Consider the following 18,617-nt stretch of genomic DNA (forward strand, 5'->3'; position numbering starts at 1 on the left):
GAGGGCCTCCCCCACATGACGACAAGGCCCAATCCCCCCGGCCTGATTACTGGACTGTCACAGGTCATCCCACCGAGAGGGGCTGGACCCGACCACTAGAGCCCTGCAAATCTGTGGGTATCCACTTTATATCCATGGACCATTTCTGCGAATAGCAGCGCAGATGCGGATACAAATTTTGTATCCATGCAGGGCTCTGATGGTACGAGCCCTGGGCAGAGGGCCTGGTGGGCAGGGACAAGGGCCGGGGGCTGCTTGGGCCCCATGCCCAGGGCAGGTGGAGGGTCCTCTGCGGCTCCACACAGCTGCCCGCCCGACTCTTATTGTGGCTGGGCTGCGGCTCCGAGCCACCCCCCTCCCTGGGGAGAGCCGCGCGGGCAGCTGTGGGGAGCCTGCGTCACTCCACCTGCCCTGGGCAGGGGGCTGGAACACTGGGCAGGGGGCTGCTCAGGCCCCCAGCCCAAGGCAGGTGGAGGGCCCGCCACGGCTCCGCACAGCTGCCAGCGCGTCTCTCCCCTACCGGGCTCCGGGGGGGGGGGGGTGCCTCGGAGCCTCAGTCCAGGCCCCAGTGTAGAGCCCTGCAAATCCGCAGATAATTTTTGCAACTCACGGATCGGATGCGGATACATATTTGTGAATCCGCACAGAGCTCTACGACCACCCTCTAAAGCCTCCCACCCCTCTGGGGGCAGGACCCGACTCCTTCTCCTCTCCCCTATTTACTGGGTCACAACAGGCCATCAATATTTACAAATGCGTCCATCCAGAGCCCCAAAAGGTTGAGAACCACTGCACCAGACCAGTCTGTCTCTCACGCTGTTGAGCTGCCCCGAGTCTTCCATCCCTTGTAGCTACAGGCCACACTGACTGCTCAGCAGAAGAGTTGGCTCAGCAGCTGTAGGTGGCTGAGAAGCAGCTTCTGGTGACCCTGATGCCATTAAAGACACACTTCCCCTCAGCACTGCAGACTGGTCTGAGGTCCCCTTAAACATCGTCGACCCATTTCCAAACTCCCACAGGCCAGCCCTGGGTGATTGTAACAGGGGTCATGAATACCCCAATATCTGAAGGGGAAAGGAATGGTGACAGACTTTGGAGCACTAGCCACTAGTTAAACTCTCAAGGTTCTCTTTGTGGAAGAAGGGGCTGTGGCCTTTGTGGGCCCAGAAAGTCAGCTGTGCATGAGACATGCCCATCCTGGAGGGGCTGTGTGAAGGTCATTCCTTTTTGTCACAGTTTTCCTTGCTCCTTACCCCTAATGGGGATTTATCTAAAATGTCTGTAGGAAAAAGGAGCTTTCTTATTTTTCAGTTCGTTGGCATTGTGAAATCAAAAGGCTCTGGATTCCACCACCTCCCACAATGTGTGTGCTATGCGACCCTCTCCACACAGCAGGACTAATGCACCTCAGTGGGGAATGACCTATAGCATTTCCTGCCTTTCTAAGTCTGCCCCCGCTCCAGTTCTATCTGTGTGGCTCAGTCCTAACTTGACCTGCAGCACTCCCTGCTATTCTAGTGTTGATCACATAACCAGCCCTCATCAATACACTTCAGCGATGTCCTGCAACTCCCAGTGCCGCTCTAGGAAATGGGAACCCTACGTCGCTCTGCCAAAGCACTTCAGTCCTGATATGCAGCCCTGGTCCTAGGCTTTTGGGCCTGGGCATCTCTTGAGCCACAGACTGATGGCTGGCTGCTGTGGGTTGTGCTGTGGTTTTGCGAAGTGCACAAATGGGGGATGACACCATCCAGCTCAATTTCTCTTGTGATCCAAGATGGGTTTTTAATTCAGACCTCAAAGGGCAAGCTGTGTGATTTACCATGATGTTACCAGCAGAGGCAAATGACCTCATAGTATGAATAAGCAAGAGGAGATTAGCAAGGGGGAAGTAAGCATCTACTGTATATAAATGTCCACAGAACAAATCACTTAACAGAGGATTTAGCAGTCTGTGTAAAAGAAAGCTGGAAAAAGTGACTGACTTACTCCTTTATCTTACTTTGATTCTTCCAATTTGATTCCAATTGTTCATTTTTGATCCAGGTTTCCCTTCGTCTTGCCTTGGCTCTATCTGGTCTTTCAGGGAGAGAGAGGGAAGGAGAGAGAGGGAGGGCTCAGCAATGTAAGAGTTAATGGGATGCTCAGTGGGGATTATAAAACAGCCAGGCACAGGGAGATGTTTAAGAAAAGAGAAAGGGCTCTGCCAGGAGGGAGTGTGGAAGTGGAACTGGTGGTTTCTTTTTATGTCTCTCTACCCAGTACTGCAGAAGGTTCTCCTAGAATGGGTAACAAGGTGAGTAACTATGAGGGAATGGGGCAGATGGGAGTATGGGGGGCTTTAAAAGTGGAATGAGGAATGGACTCCCCAGTATTCCTGCACCCTTTCAACAAAAGTCTCACTGATCCCTTGGTGGTGTATTTCCTCTGGATGTGTGTCATTCCCATCAGCAGTGCTAGGAATTAGGGCCCACAGTGAGAGGGGATACTCGTATCCTGAGGATGAGAAATACTCTTGTGTATTCGATACAAGAGGCAGGGCAGTGTCCCACTGGTGTCACTAAGCTGTGTTTTGGAAAGGTGTGTGTAGTGAACTCAGTGCTTGTGAGAGTACAGAATGGGTAGCAGTGGCTTATGCCAGGCAAAATGCAGGCAGGTCCATGGAACCTGAGTAAGGGTTGTATCATGAGCAGTGAGTGGTGCTAGTGGTTGTCTTTTGTGAGTCTGCCTGGTTGCAGAAGCAGAAATGTTCCAGCATGACCTAATGACATTGTCACATGCTGCTATGACATCGCATTGATACACACGGTTAGTATTTTTATTTATATTACATTAGTGCCTAGATACCCCAACTGAGATTGGGGTCCTGCTATTTTAGGCACTAAACACGGCGAGATACAGTCTCTTCCCTGAACAACTTGCTGTGTAAAGAGACAAGATAGGCAAAGGGTAACACAAACTCACAGAGGTGAAGTGCCTTGCTCAAGGTCACAGAGCAGGTCAGTTGCAGAGCCAAGCGTAGAATCCAGGTCTCCTGAGTCCCAGTCTGGTGCACTATCCCCAGGACCATGCTGTTGGTGACATTTCACTGCTTCCAAAGGTAGTGGCACCATCTTGTGACATAATCATAGATTATTAGGGTTGGAAGGGACCTCAGGAGATCATCTAGTCCAACCCCCTGCTTAAAGCAGGATCAATCCCCAACTGAATCCCCAAATGGCCCCCTCAAGGATTGAACTCACAACCCTGGGTTTAACAGGCCAACGCTCAAACCACTGAGCTATCCCTGAACTCTGCTCAGGTGCTTTAACATCCTAAAAGCAAGTCATATGGCTTGCACTGTGATAAGTGGGGCTACCCCATGAAATACAGGCTCAGCATTCACCCTGTTCTTCACCCCTACCACACTGTCACAGGCCTTGAACATTACACTGGTATCGTGGAATGACTGGAGGCCCCAGGTACATTCAGCTGCGCTCTACTTGAATGTAGCTGGAGTGCATGTCTGCAATCATTCATCTATTGCAAACAGAATCATTTTCCGCAGAGGTAAACCAGATGTAGTGTGAAGGGAGGTGGGTCAGTCGCTTTACAAGTGTCAGGGATTCTGAGGAAACAGCAGGAATTTACTGGCTAACATCTGTAACTTAGTCCAACATACCATGGGACTGTGAAAGATAAATACAGATGTAAAACTCCTTCTTTGGTTTCTCAATTAAAACAAAATGTTAAGCAGAGAAAGGAAGGCATGTGGAGTTGCTAATCAGCCCCCCTCTCCCAAAGTCTTTGTCCCACAGCCGGGTAATTCCTCGTGAGCCAGCATCCCTAAATTAAATGTTAATATGAAAGAGTGGCCTTTCACCTCTAGAATACCAGCTCTCGCTTGTATGACTCTAAGCTAATACCAGCTGATGACTATGTAGTGGCCTACAGTACGTGCAGTGAATTGTGGTGTGTCTTCAGTCCAGTTTCCTATGGATAGGTATCCACACAAGCAGTACTAGCTAATACCTTTCAGGCCAAGAGGGCAAAGGCTGAGGTCTAGGCTGAGGCACACGGGCAGGACAGTGTGGAGGAAGCTTGCACAGCTACTACATATGCTGTACTTGTTCTGGAGAAAATATATTACTATAACTTGTATTACAGGAGGGCCTAGCCCCCAACCAGGCTGTGGGTTGTGCTAGGCACCCCTGCAACCTGCCCCCAAATCTTACAATCTAAGTCATTCAGCTAATGGGCTAAATTCATAGTTTTTGTTGTTAGATAAAATGGCAGAGTGAGTCTCCAGCTGTAGCCACCGACACCTCCATACAGCTCCCAGCTCTTCTCACTAACCCCACTCACCCCCGCCATAGACCCCCAAATAACCCGATTGCTGCAGCCCCAACCTTCCCCTCCCACAGCTCCCACCCCCTCCCTTCAACCCCCTCCCACAACCCCACCCCCAAACCCTCCACTGCTCACCCTTCCCCCGCGCCCCATTCCCCAATAAACCCACCTCTTAAAACCTCCCCTACTCCCCCATTCCCACCTTCACCAAACCACTTCTCTCCCCCACAGCCTCTCTCTACACCCCTGCTTCCTGCCACTCCACCACTCCCAGGATCTTTCTGCTGACCCCAACACTCAAGTCCATCTACCCTATAGATCAGCCCAAAGGCCCCTAACTCCTGGCTCTCTTCTTCAATTACTGTATTCCGGTCCCCTCTGGCTCACCCACAAACCCCCCACTCTTTTAGCCCTGACATCAGCGGCCTAGCTTCAGTTTGGAGTGTTTCGCGTGGCTGGTGACCTTTCCTCCCCTTCTCTCCTCCACTCCCGCTTCTTGTCTTCTTGGGGTGATCAGATGGCTAGCCCCACCTCATTCAGAGGAGCCCGCTACAGCAAATCTGCAAGTGGCAAGAGCCAACGAGCCAGAGTAGGGAACTGGGCCCAGCCCACGGGCCAAGAGCCATCGCTGTGGGGTGAGTGTGGAGCAGGATCTTTCTCCAGCCTACTCTCCAGGGCCTGTCCTTTCCACCAGGCCAGGATAGAGATAGTGACCCCGCCCTCCCTCCCTCCACACACCCACCCACACCCACACACCCACACCCACACACACACACACACACACACCCACACACACACACAAGCGAGGCCTGACAGGTTTACTCAGTCCCCCTCCCCCACCAAGAATATTTCCTTTGCCAATGAAGGAGCTAATCCTTGAGGTTCCAATAGCTGTATAGCGGGGGGAAAGGGAGGCGGGACCCAGCACTCAAGGGACTATGTTTAGTGCATCTGGATAATATTTATCAGTTTCCTCCCCTCTTCTTTTTTTTATGGGGGGAGAGAATACTTATTTTAATGGACTGCTACTGACCTGCTGTGTGACTTTGGGTAAGCCTTTTTATGTCACTGTACCTCAGTTTCTGCATCTGTAAAATGGGTATAATGAGACTTACCTTTCTTTGGAAAGAGCTTTGAGATCTCTGGATAAAAAATCTTAGATACAAGCTCAGGCTTAAATGTGACTAGTGATTTGGAGTGCCTTAATTTTGGGTGCCCAACTTGAAACCCTTTGAAAGGACCCGATTCCCAGAGAGTGTCGTCCTCAACTTTTTCTGAAAATCAGGTTCCTCTAAAGTGTCTCAAGTTGGGCACCCAAAAATTGAGGCAGATAATATCACAAGACACTTTTGAAAATGTAGGCCTAAGCATATTATGTAACCTGCTCTATGATCCTTCAAAGCCTGGCTCCCTGACCTGTTTACCAGGACAGCTCAAGTACCACATTCTTCCATCATAAATACATTCCACGAACCTGAACGGGACAGAAGCTGGAGGGAACAGGCTCTCTCAGCATGGGCTGCTGCTTTCACAATATTAGCATGTCTCATGCGGCTTGAAAAACTAGGTTATATAGCAGCTTTGATAGGGCTTTTTCCAGACACTGATTGACCTGATTCCTCAGACCAGCTGTTTTATTTATTAAGCAAAATAGGAAAAAAACATTTGTCTCTTACAGAAATTTGCTTTATGGGTTTGGGTTGTTTTTTTTTTAATTGATGTACATATCTTACTTTGTGGAGATATTAATTTATACTCTAGGAATGGGGAAGATTTGCATCTTGGTTTAATCCCATTTCTAGAGAGAGATTTATCTAATGTGCAGTGTTACTTGTGTAATATGCAACTCTGTATGTAGTGGATACCCAGATCCAGTAGAAACAGCGGGTATAATAAAAGAGAGCATTGTAGTGCACTGCTCTAAATCCCCCTGTAATTAAAAATAATACATTAGTCTATGTTAGCGGAGCCAGGAGACTTGTTGTAGCTGTGAGGCAGGAATATGGAGTGAGGTCTCAGAACAGGACACAGAAACTAAGCATGTGTTCATCTAGGGTGTGTGTGTGTGTGGGGGGGGGGTATGAGTGGTTGGGGTGGGGGAGCAGCACATAACGTCATTCACCAGGAATATAACTTGGGTGGCAAGAGGAATCATCAGGAGTTATTCAACGGATAGACCTTGCTTATTCATGAAGTGAATTGGCTCCTCCGCCAATTCCCTTGCTAGCACTCTTATCATCTCACTCCATCTCTGAGTCTCGCACACACTTGATGGACAGTTGCAAGGCTGGATTTTATGCATCTAATAAAGTAGTACTAAAAGTAATTTATTGTTCTGAAGAACGCTGGCACCTGGGGTCGGTCTTTCTTTCTTTCTTTCTTTCTTTCTTTCTTTCTTTCTTTCTTTCTCATCACCATGGTATCCAAAATGCTTTTTATTTAACTTCCTTTCTCTTACAAGCAGAACAGGAGGCTAGACAGAGGTAAGACTGTAAGCAGAAGCTGCTGTTCAGAATTGAGTAACAAGACTTTGTTACTGTGCATTAAGATTAGAAATAAATGATTCCTGTTTATCTGAACGGAACCAGGAAATAAAATAGAGCTTTATCTGCAATTTGCATCTCAGTTGGGCTTCATTGTGTCTGTGTAACATCTGGCATATGTGGTTTCTTCTGTAACTGGATAACACAGTATATGAAGGAAACTTTTACATGTCTATTTATATTATTTATAGGCAGGGCTGGTAATGCCACTTTTTATTAAGGCTGGCCAACACTTCCCATTATAAGACCTTGTTTTCAGATGCTTATAGCTTTGCCAAACTGTAATCATTTGGGCTCAAATTTTACATGCCGAGTGTCTGCTGCAGGCTGATTTTTCTGGGGAGAGTTCAGCGAAAATAATTCAACTGTTTCAGAGAACGAGGCTAGAGAAAAGTAAGTTTTTCCTCTCATGTTAAAAAATTCTGGCAACCTTTTCTTTGAGAAGCTCTAGTGCCTCCATATTTTGGAGCAGGGACTTGAAATATGGCAGGAGGGTAGCTTTTATGCCAGGGATTTTCCTTTTGCAGTCCCCATGAAAATCCACCCAAATTTGGCCAAGTTATAAGCCTTACATTTTTTTGCAGATTGAGCGTGCTCAATAGAGACGTCTTAAACTTTAGCAGCTAAATTTCCCCAAAGATTCCATCCCCACAGAGCATGCTCCAGCTTGGGGTGGAGCCAGACTTTCCCTGCAATTGCAGTTCTGGGCTGCTGCTTACCAGGCTGGGTCTGGATCCAGGCACCTGAACTGAAAGAAGGGAGCCTGTCTGTCCTGTTCCCTCAATGATTCTCCTGCTGGCACCCAGGCAGTATGGAGGAATCTGTCTTCTTCAAATGCAGAGGGGACAAAAGCAAGACCTGCAAGTGTGGTAAGGAAAGTAGACTGGGACAAGAAGTCAGGTGAGGAAGAGAGCCTGTGACTGGAGGTAGGTGGGGGTTAGGGTTACCATATTTAAAAAATAAAAAAAGAGGACACTCCACGGGGCCCTGGCCCCGCCCCTTTCCCACCCCCGGCCCTGCCCCAACTCCGCCCATTCCCTGCCCATTCCCCAAAGTCCCCGCCCTAACTCCCCCTCCTCCCTCCCAGCCACGTGAAAAGGGCTGCCCAAGCGCTACCGGCTTCACGGTTTGCTGGGCAGCCCCCAGACCCTGCGCCCCCGGCCGGCACTTCCCCAGCGCAGCTGGAGCCCGGGAGGGGAAGCGCCCAGCCGGGGGCGCAGGGTCTGGAGGCTGCCCGGCAAACCTGTGAAGCCGGTAGCGCTCGGGCTTCGGGAAGCCCCCATGCCTCCGGACCCCAGCCGCCGGCCGGGCACTTTTCCTCCCCGGCTCCAGCTGCTCTGCTCCTCCCCTGACTCAGACTTTGGCTCTGTTTAAGAGCCAAGCTGCCCGAGCCAGCGCTACGGGCTTCGGGCAGCCCCCTTGCCTCCGGACCCCAGCCGCCGGCCGGGCACTTCCCTTCCCGGGCTCCAGCTGCTCTGCTCCGGTGGCGCAGGGTCCGGAGGCACGGGGGCTGCCCGAAGCCCGTAGCTCTGGCTCGGGCAGCTTGGCTCTTAAGCAGAGCCGAAGTCTGAGTCAGGGGAGGAGCAGAGCAGCCGCGGGAGAGGAAGTGCCCGGCCGGTATTTTTCCCGGACATGTTCCGCTTTTTGGCAATTCCCCCCGGACGGGGGTTTGATTGCCGAAAAGCCAGACATGTCCGGGAAAAACCGGATGTATGGTAACCCTAGTGGGGGTGGGAGATGGAGACTGGGTAACTGGGCCTGGAAAACTGAGTAGGGAGGAGACTGGGACTGGTTAGGCAAGGAGACTGGGAGTCTGGGGGACTGTGATTAGCTGGACAAAGAGACTAGGTTTGGGAGCCAGGAAGGGAAATAAGGTGTGGGGTGGGGAGGGGTAATGAGATCAGATGAGGACCCGGGGGAAGACTGGGATTGGCTGGACAAGAAAACTGGAACTGAGAACCTGTGGAGCAGGGGGAAGTAGATGAGGGGGGATAGGAGACAGATCTGACAAGGAGCCAGAGTGCAGAGGGAGAACTGGGACTGGCTGGGCAAAGAGACTGGGACAAGTTGCTGGGGAGGCAGACACTGAATTTGGCCAAGGAATCTGGGGAAGAAGGAACTGGTGGGAGGTGGTACTGGAGGCCAGGGTAGAGGAGAGAAACAGATTGGATGAGGATACTGGGGGTACTGGGACTGCATGGGTAAGGAGACAGGAGAAAAGGAGCTGGGAGGTTGGGAGGGGAACTGGAAATAGCAGGGGAAGGAGACTGGGACTGGGGAGGACAGGCACGGGGATGGGGAGTTGAGAGGGTGAGACTCGGACTTGCTGGACAAGGAGACTAGAACTGGGATGAGAAGTCTGAGGAGTGGAGACTGGGACTGGCTGGGGAGGAGAATGGCACTGGGGTGAGGAGCCACAAGTGGGGAAGAGACAGGATCAGGGCAGGAACACGTTGCAGGGGATGGGGCAGAATAGGACAAGTTTGCTAGGAATGGGAAGAAGAGTCTGTGCCCACTACAGCACACTCCCCTCCAGAGGCTGGAAAGGAAGCCAAGATTCCTGAGTCTCATCATTCCTCTGCTGTCAGCCAATGTTTTTCAAACCCCACTGGCAAAATGTCCCGTCCCCCTTTACTGCTTGTCCACACAGAGTATGACAACTTACTACTGCTATCAATTACTTCATTAACTCAAGTGGCAGAGGTCTCTGTCATTGAACTAAAGGTTCCAACAGTGCTGACAACCCATGTGGGTGTCAGTATGATGCCACATGTTTTTTTTCAATTCGCTTTTTTAAAATTCAAGGAAGTTACACACAAAAATGACATTAAAAGAACATTATTAGGGTTGCAAAGTCAAGCACTCACATGTCAGGAAATGCCAGAATTAAGGTTGCCTGTGCAGTCACCTACTATTTTTTCCATAGTTCCCCTACCTTATTCAGTGCGTAACATGGACCTGCTCTGTGGATGAATCAGGGTGTAGTGAAGGAAACTGTTGTCTGTAGGACCTATGACTCATTTGTTGCAGAAGTTGGAGGGTGTGTCGAGAATACAGCAGGGGACTGCAGGAAGAGAAAGGAAATTCTCATGTGATCATGTCATTAAAGACTGTATCATAATGCATATGCACAAGGGGACTGAATTAAGGGTTAGACAGGACACCTTAATTCTGGCATTTCCTAACACGTGAGTGCTTGACTTTCAATCTTCATAATATTCCTTTAATGTAATTTTTGTGTGTAATAAATATATATATGGAACGTGTACACAAGAATGAGTAAACAGGTGTCACTTTTGGATCAGGAAACAAAAGGGCTATGCTAGGCCTTCAGCCTCTACAGCAAAATATTCTTGGTGAAGCTCTGCACCAAGAGATTAAGATTTTCAACACAGATGCGCCAAAAAATGGGGCAAATTAGAGGATGGAATAAAAAAATGGGATGCTTTTTTTTTTTTCTTATGGGGACTATTTAGTTCCTGCTGGCTTTCCAAAACTGTTCAACAGCATTATACAGTAATGGCCCGAATCACCACATTTGATCATTATTTTAAATCAGGATAAGATCAGAAATGTAGCATAAAACATATATATGTTATAGGAATGAAATCTTGAGTTTTATCCAGGGAGTACCGAATTCTGGTTTCTTCCCTCAGCTCCTGCCCTCTCGGGGGCCTGAATGGCACATGAATTAGTGTACTAGACTCTAAACCCTAGAGGTTTTAGCTCAAATTATGATCATGTCACTAATGAAAAGTTAGATGGCTTGATCATACTCTTTAGGAGATGTTTGCCCATGTCACAGAAGCACCACAAAGGCTGGTAAATTTGGCTGTGTCTTCTTTGTTGGCTCAGTACTGGAATAGCAGGTCATTATAAAACTCCGTGCCGGACTAGTAATGGAAGAGCATGGAATGCTACAAGTCAAGATTTAGATGCATTGCTACAGTTGTATGGATACCCACGCCTTCAAGTGCTGCAGTTCAAGTCCAAGGTGCATTGCAGAGCTGTATCTGAACAAGAGGGTTGCATAACCTCTGCCTTCGTTATGAGCCAAACTGGGATTTATTAGTTCCTCACATCCATAATCCCTAAAATCCATTCACAGTTTAAAAACTAAACTCAAATAACTACCAGGGCCTCTTCTCATTGTAGTCATCTGGTTATGCCACAGTCACTTTTTCCCATGGAGTTTCTGCATAAACTACATTTCTGTTTACTTGTTACCACTGCAGTTTTCAGAGCGCAAAATCACTCAAACTTCATTCTTTTTCAGAAGAAAACACCATCCAGGTAATTTGTATATTTTTCTCTCTCTTGTTTGTAATACCAGCTTGTAAATGAAATTAGTTTCCCTACAGAAACCTTTCCTTCTTCCTTTCCATGTGAATTCGCACATAGGTTTGTCATGGCAGTTGTGGGGCTGCAAACAAAGGTTTGTTATTGTAGGTTTCATTGTAGGGTTACTCATGAGTATTAGGCTACTGGCTTGGATTTTGCCCTTCAGCCAACAATACCAGTATTTTTTAATGGGAACCCCTTTGCATATCCCCACCCTCGCACACACTAAAAGAATGATATGGAATTTGCAAACATCTAAGGGGATAAAAGCAGGCATAGTTTTGAGCTAATTGACCGTGAGAATGGCCCATTGTGGCTTCTGAATGTCACTTGATATGTAACCTTGTTCTGACAATTGGAAGGAAGGCCCTTTACTAGTGGAATAACAAACTACGGACCCTGCTTTTCACAGGCCTCTGGCAATTTCTCACTGTACTGGGAACTTCCCATTGACCTGGATATTTAGAGAGAACACCGAGACACCACATCACAGTACCTCATTCCCCCTTCAGGGCCTATCACTGAGCCCCATGCATCCGTTGGCAGTCAGTGGACTACTTTACTTCATGGTTTCAGCCTGTGGCCAGAGTGGAAGTCAGAGTGCAGCACCATGGTGTTTGGTCCCACCAAGAAATGGTATGGGAAGGACTATGTGGTAGTGGAAGCTCGTTGTCTAGTGTCCCACTTCAAGAGAACTCTGGTTGTTCTTCTCTAAGAGTGCCCCATCCCTCCCCAACCTTTTGGCTCACAGAAGAGATCTGGGACCGTTTCTCAGCATCCTACAACCACTGGAGATGAAGAAAAGGGGAGGAGATGTCTGTTAGGGCTGGTCCACATTAACCACCCACTTCGAACTAAGATACGCAACTTCAGCTACGTTATTCACGTAGCTGAAGTCGAACTATCTTAGTTCGAACTTACCGCGGGTCCACACGCGGCAGGCAGGCTCCCCCGTCGACTCCGCGTACTCCTCTCGCGGAGCAGGAGTACCGGAGTCGACGGCGAGCACTCCAGGATCGATCCCAGAAGATCGATTGCTTACCGCCGGACCCGGAGGTAAGTATAGACGTAACCTTAGAATCTTTCTTACCAGAGAAAGGGTTGACCATGGGTCAGCTCCATGACAAGAGATAGTGAGTGGGTTTGTGTGTCTGTGTACTGCTGCCCCCTGCTGGAATGAAATTAGCTTCAGTATCTATCACTTCCTTTGACCACCTAAAGTAGCGAACTGCTTCTTTAGCTCACCAGCTGGAAGCTCAGGTTTTTTGGTGTTGAAAGGTGGTGAATTCTACTCCCCATGCTTCAGGTATGTAGTTGGTTGGTGACTCTTGTGTGAATGAATCACTCTAAATGCCTGATCTCTATTTGTCCGGGAGAGGGAAACCCAAGGTCATTCTTAAACCTGTTCCTGTTGCAGAGTTAAAGATGCAACGCCATGCTGGATTTTTGGGTTAGGCTGCTGAAGGGACTGGCCTCCTCTGGAGGGAGGCCAGCAAGCCCATCAGCCTGACGAACTCAGATTTAGAAACAGAGGCCCAGATCCTCAAAGGTGTTTAGGCATCCAACTCGCATTGATTTAAAAGGGAATTAATCTTCTAAACCCCATTGTGGATCTGGGTCAGAGTCTATAACAGCAGCCCCTGGAGTCAGTAGAGTATTATCAGTCCTTTGTTGTAACACTCCTGTGTATCACACCATTACTACAGGGTCACCATTAGCTTATTGTAAAAAGTTCAGTCCTAAGGGGTGTTGGGCATCATAAGTGCAGAAGGTGTTTTCCTCCTTTCCTATTTCCCTCTGAAGAGCTAATAAAATTCCAGAGGCTGAAGACTGAAGTTGGAAGGCAGGGAGGGAGCTTGTCCCCTTTGAAGATCCAAGTCCTAATGCTATATGTTAACGGTCTAGGACTTGGCCTTATGTAGGAGATATCATTTCATTACTGCCTCTTTGAAAATGTCTTGTGAACATCCACTCTCACGTATCTCAGCGTGCTAGTCAGGTGCATTGTCTGTCAGGTCAGAGCTCATGGCAAGGGCTGCAATGGATCTTCTTCCTGTCCTTTTCGTAAACATCCAGCAGGCTGGCACCAGTACCTCTTTGGTTTAATTCTGCTTCTGGTTATGGTTACAACCTCTGTTTTTCAGTACGTGTCTGGAGGGGGGTCGAGATGGAGGGGGTTGGGTTTTTAAAAAAAGATACATTAATAAGTGACTTATATGAAGAATTTCTTGCAGAAACATGGGCAGCATTGCCAGCTGCTTGTGGATTTATGAAGCATTTGGAAACACACCAGTACGTTATTTCCCGAGCGCTGTTTCTTTTGCACAGCAACAGTGTTTGCTCACTCTGGGACAAGGACAAGACACAGAGGTCTTAAAAACCAAATGAAAAAAGGGTAGTAAATATATATTCCAAAGACTGATGAAGTCAGTTTGCTTTCTTAACACAGTGGAAACAAAATGAAAGATCCTTCCGTGTCTGTTGTAGAACTTTGAAAAACATTCTGTGTAGCGAAAAGCGAAAACTCTGTTTATCATATATTTTCTGTATTTCTCTTCACATGACTTTTATTTTTGGTTTTGTTTTTTTTGCTACTGTGAGGGTTATTTACATCAAAACAGGATCTTTGTTTCTGAAGAGTTCATCTGGTCCTGCTGCTTATTTTCCAGTTGAAGTCACAATGGTCTGTCTGTGATATCACAATTGGCTGCAATGGAAACTATGTGTCATAAAGAGAGGATTTTGACTCCAGGTGGGGAATATGCAGCAGGAGCAGATGAACTTTTCAGAAATCAAAGACTGTGTTTTATACACATCGCTAATGATAAAGAATGAGGGGAGGGAAAAATAATATCAGAAGATTTATTTTTTACTCAGGAAAAACTACCTGCTGAGTCATTGGGAGTTTTGCCTGAGTAACAAGTGCAGAATTTGCAGCATTTCTATAGACAAAGCATTTCAGTTTTCCAGAATAAAGCAATGGCTCTTTAACAGCTTTAGCAGATCACGTGTTTTACTGCGCATACATAGTCTCTTTCCTCCGTTCCTTAAAGAGGACATTTATCAACTTGAAAACTATTCAGTTTCAAAAAGGGAGTTAAAGTTGTCTCAAGTGCTACTCCTGTCCCTGAGCCCCACCTGCCAATTTTTGTGGTAAATGTTTTTCTCTCTCCTGTTGCTGTGTGAAAGACCCACGCACACAACAGGGGAAGCTGACTAATGCCCTGATCCTGCAAACACTTATGCATGTGGTTAACTCTGAGCGCGTGAGTCGTCCTATTGAAGTCAGTAAGACAACTCATGTGCTTAAAGTTAAACACATGCGTAAGTGTTTGCAGTATCAGAGTCTAACTGACTATACACAGGGAAGAGTCAAACAGGATAGACAAAATCCTGTCAAATACAAGCACAGTCCCTGACCTGCAGCATTTGCTGTCTGAGGCCCCAGTCCTGCGAATACTTATCCTTTTCCCTTACCCTCGGTCTGTTGGTTCGTTTAATTTCCTACAATTACTGCAATACTGTGCTGTACTGTTAGGCATGTCTGTGAGTGTTTGCAGGATTGTGGCCTATGAGATTTTGCAAAGTTTTAAAAGAAGAGAAATATACAACTGTCTCCAGTTGCCCCTCCAGCTGGCTATTATTACTTGACTAATTTATTGTAGGCATCATCACAGAAGTGGATCTTCTGGAGGGATCTGTGCGTGGATAGGGTGGCGGTCTTATGGAACAGCTCAAAAAGGGTTTAGGGGACAGCATGGAAACCATTTAAACTGCTATCGTCATGCTGGCTGGCTCAGCCTCACAGCTGCATGAGCAAGTGTAGGAACATGATTAGGAGAAGGTCAGTGCTGCTTCTGCAGTGCTGCTTTCCTGCCTCAGCCGCCACAAATTCAGCCAGGGGAGCAGCACTGGGCAGACACCTCTCAAAGCAGCTAAATAAGCTCCAAGATGTGTTCCATAGAAACCCCAAGCAATCCCATGATCCTCTGTGACAAACAAGTAGCCCAAGACCTGAGTGTTCCATCTCTCACAAGCTCCTATGCAGCCCAGGTTTTAACTTGGCAGGTCTTAAAATTTTCAGTGGGATGAGTTCAGCTGTTACCCGTACCCCACTCAGCCACTTGTAAAAGTCTCCAAGTGTCAAAAGCCAGGGATATATATATAAAACACGTCATTGATAAAACATCTGACTCCTGTGATAGCCGTGGCAAAAACGCAGCCCATGGGTGGGATGTTTACATTAGTTTGTTGTTGCAGGGCTGGCCATGAGCATGAGGTTGCACACTCTGGTTTGTTGTTGTAGCAATACACATGAGTTAGAGGTTGCACAGTCTGTTATGCTATTGTAAGGTTGCTTTTGAGCAGTGAGCTGCATGCTCTGGTTTGCTATTGTAGTTATGATGAGCAAACTCTATGGTCCGGCGTGTGTTATAGTAGGGTTGCTCATGAGAACTGGGACCTGGATATTGATTCGTGGTAGGGCTGCTATGAAAATGAGATGCCACCACTGACTTTTTAAAATAGAAAGAGCTTTGAAGTATTGGTTTAGAATTTTTTAAAAAATAACACAAAGAATGATATGGACCTTGGAATGGATGGACAAAAGAGAGAAACCACCAATTTTGGGGCCTATTGATCTTTCCTGGATCCATTTCATATTTATTTACAATGTAGAGGAATAAAGTATAAAATCTGGTGGCTTCAGGGTCAGGATACTTTCCCTGTCAGGTTTTCACCTCCAATGTCTGGCTTTGAAACGTTGTGTTTGGTGTCAGGATGGAGGTGGTATTTGTCACTACAGGTACCAGGAGGATATTGTTATTTCATGTTAACAACTTAAAGACTTTCCTCCACCAAGCCTTTAAAAGTCTAGCTGTCCAGTCACACCTGCTCCTTTTTGATATCTAACTTCCCTAAGGCTTAAACACTATCCTGACAGTTTGGGTCCTTTAGTCACTGAGATGTCTGTGTTTCTTGCTCTCAGAGATCTTTCTTCTTGTAAATAAAACGAGTTTGTCAGGGCATCAGGAAACAAGACAGTACAATGCAGCACATCCTGATTCTTTCCGCTGATGCAGAGAGAGCAGATTGCAGATGGCTGGGCACAGAGAGACGGTGAGGGGGCTGCATCACAGTTCAACTGAAATCTGGAGGTGGGCTGGAGAGACGGACCCTCTGAAGTTCCAAAGAGAAGCTGTCAGGGAACTAATGACTGGTAAATATGGGTGGATTTGTTAGTGTGGAATATCATTGAGACCATCATATATTGTGGGGGGCTGTTTTTAAAAGGGATAAATGATCTTGTGTTTCAGATTTAAGATGGTCACATGTGGAGGTCAGAAAGGGACTCCGTCCGGTCCCTTCATGTGTAGCTGGCCAGTTGCATTATGAGGCACTATGCTTCAAGTATTGCCCACTACAGGATGCAGAATACCAATCTATACTTAATAAACTAATGGTCTGGCCTGGCATGGCAGATTCTTTATTCCTCCTTTCCTAAATTGGGAAGTGGCAACAGTTTTCAGAAAAGATTGTGAAAAGAAGAGATTTTAAATCCCTCAGCTCAATCACTTAATGCCACATACAGCAAAGACCCTAGAAATGAAACTGTTATATTAATCGAGACTGTTAGAATCACCAAAAGGGTAAACTGCACACTTGAAGCAATAGATATGCTTGGGACTGAGAGGCAGAGCAGTTTAGTGCTCTGAAGACCACTGAAGACAGATGAGAAATTTCACTTTTTTGGAAACAAGTGAAAATGTCTTTGGAGAGTAGGACTTGCCATAACAGATCTGATCAGTTCTCCTAGGTCAGTATCCTGTCTCTGACAGTAGCCAGCACTAGATGCTTCACAGGAAGAAACTCTGCAGTGGGCAGTTATGGGTTAAACTTACCCCCACCGACTGTGTCTTGATAACCCTCAACAGTTAGATGTTAGCTTATGTCGTGAAGTTTGAGGGTTTATATCACTTTCAAAACCTGTTTATTTTTAAATATTTATTATAATATGGGATATTCCCTTATCCATATAAATGTCTGTGATGGGTTGGATCACAGAAACCCCCTTGGGAGCTGCCACCTAATGTACCAAGACTACTTCTATTCCTGTTTTCCCTGCCAGCTCAGGACTCCGGCACCCTGTCTTGCCGAGCCAGACACTCCTGTCTGCTCCAACACAGACCCAGGGTCTGAATCACTTGCCCCAAAGCTGCAAGTTTACCTGAAAACAGCTCACAGAAGTTTGCTTGTCTTTAGCACTCAGATGCCCAACTCCCAATGGGGTCTAAACCCAAATGAATCCGTTTTACCCTGCATAAAGCTTATTCAGAGTAAACTCATAAATTGTTCGCCCTCTATAACACTGATAGAGAGATATGCACAGTTGTTTGCTCCCCCAGGTATTAATAACATACTCTGAGTGAATTACTAAGTAGAAAGTGATTTTATTAAGTAGGATTTAAGTGGTTCCAAGTAGTAACAGACAGAACAAAGTAAGTCACCAAGCAAAATAAAATAAAATGCGCAAATCTATGTCTAATCAAACTAAATACAGATAAGTTCCTCACCAGTTCCAGAATGCTCCCTTTTACAGGCTAATCTCCTTTTAGCCTGGGTCCAGCAATCACTCACACCCCCTGTAGTTACTGTCCTTTGTTCCAGTTTCCTTCAAATATCCTGGGGGGATGGAGAGGCTCCTTCTTTAGCCAGCTGAAGACAAAATGGAGGGGTCTCCCACGGGTTTAAATAGACTCTCTCTTGTGGGTGGAGACCCCCCTCCTCCCTCCTATGCAAAGTCCAGCTCCAAGATGGAGTTCTGGAGTCACCTGGGCAAGTCACATGTCCCTGCATGACTCAGTCTTTACAGGCCGAAGCCATTGTCCACATGGTATCTTGCATGTCTCCAGGAAGACTTCTTATGTGGATTGGAGCATTCCAAGATGCATTGTTCCCCAAGCTGCTACTTTGAAACCTGTTCCCCAAGTGTTTCCTGATCAGGTACTTAACCTGGCGAATTCCTTCCTAAAGAAGCTGACCAAATGCCTCACAAAGCTTACTTAGAAACCAAGCAAGCATACAGCCCATATTCTTAACCTCAAATAGAAAATGATATATATGTACAAATAGGATGAATAGATATAGTAGACCATAACCTTTATGGAGATATGTTACATGGCACAGGCAGCACAAAACATATTCCAGTTATATCATACATACATTTATAAGCACACACCCCCATAAAGCCTTATGGGGTACACTGTCACAATGTCCACTCCTTTTTTGAAGTCTCCTGAGCTCTTGGCCTCAATGATATCTTGTGGCAATGAGTTCCACAGGCCAATTGTGTGTTATATGAAAAAGTATTTCCTTATATTAGTTTTGAATTTTTCTTCAATGAAT

At 46.8% G+C, this 18,617-nt stretch overlaps 1 protein-coding gene across 1 annotated transcript in view; it reads left to right on the forward strand.

Moving 5' to 3' along the window:
- The first annotated feature begins 16,310 nt into the window (after positions 1 to 16,310).
- Positions 16,311 to 18,617, forward strand: part of HIPK2 (homeodomain interacting protein kinase 2) — a 144,396-nt gene continuing 142,089 nt past the window's right edge. Inside the window, exon 1 of the mRNA XM_065403194.1 lies at positions 16,311 to 16,431. Coding sequence (XP_065259266.1) covers positions 16,311 to 16,431 — 121 coding nt within the window. The remainder of the gene's footprint in view (positions 16,432 to 18,617) is intronic.

The sequence above is a fragment of the Emys orbicularis genome, chromosome 1, assembly GCF_028017835.1.
Source record: "Emys orbicularis isolate rEmyOrb1 chromosome 1, rEmyOrb1.hap1, whole genome shotgun sequence".
NCBI lineage: Eukaryota > Metazoa > Chordata > Testudines > Emydidae > Emys > Emys orbicularis.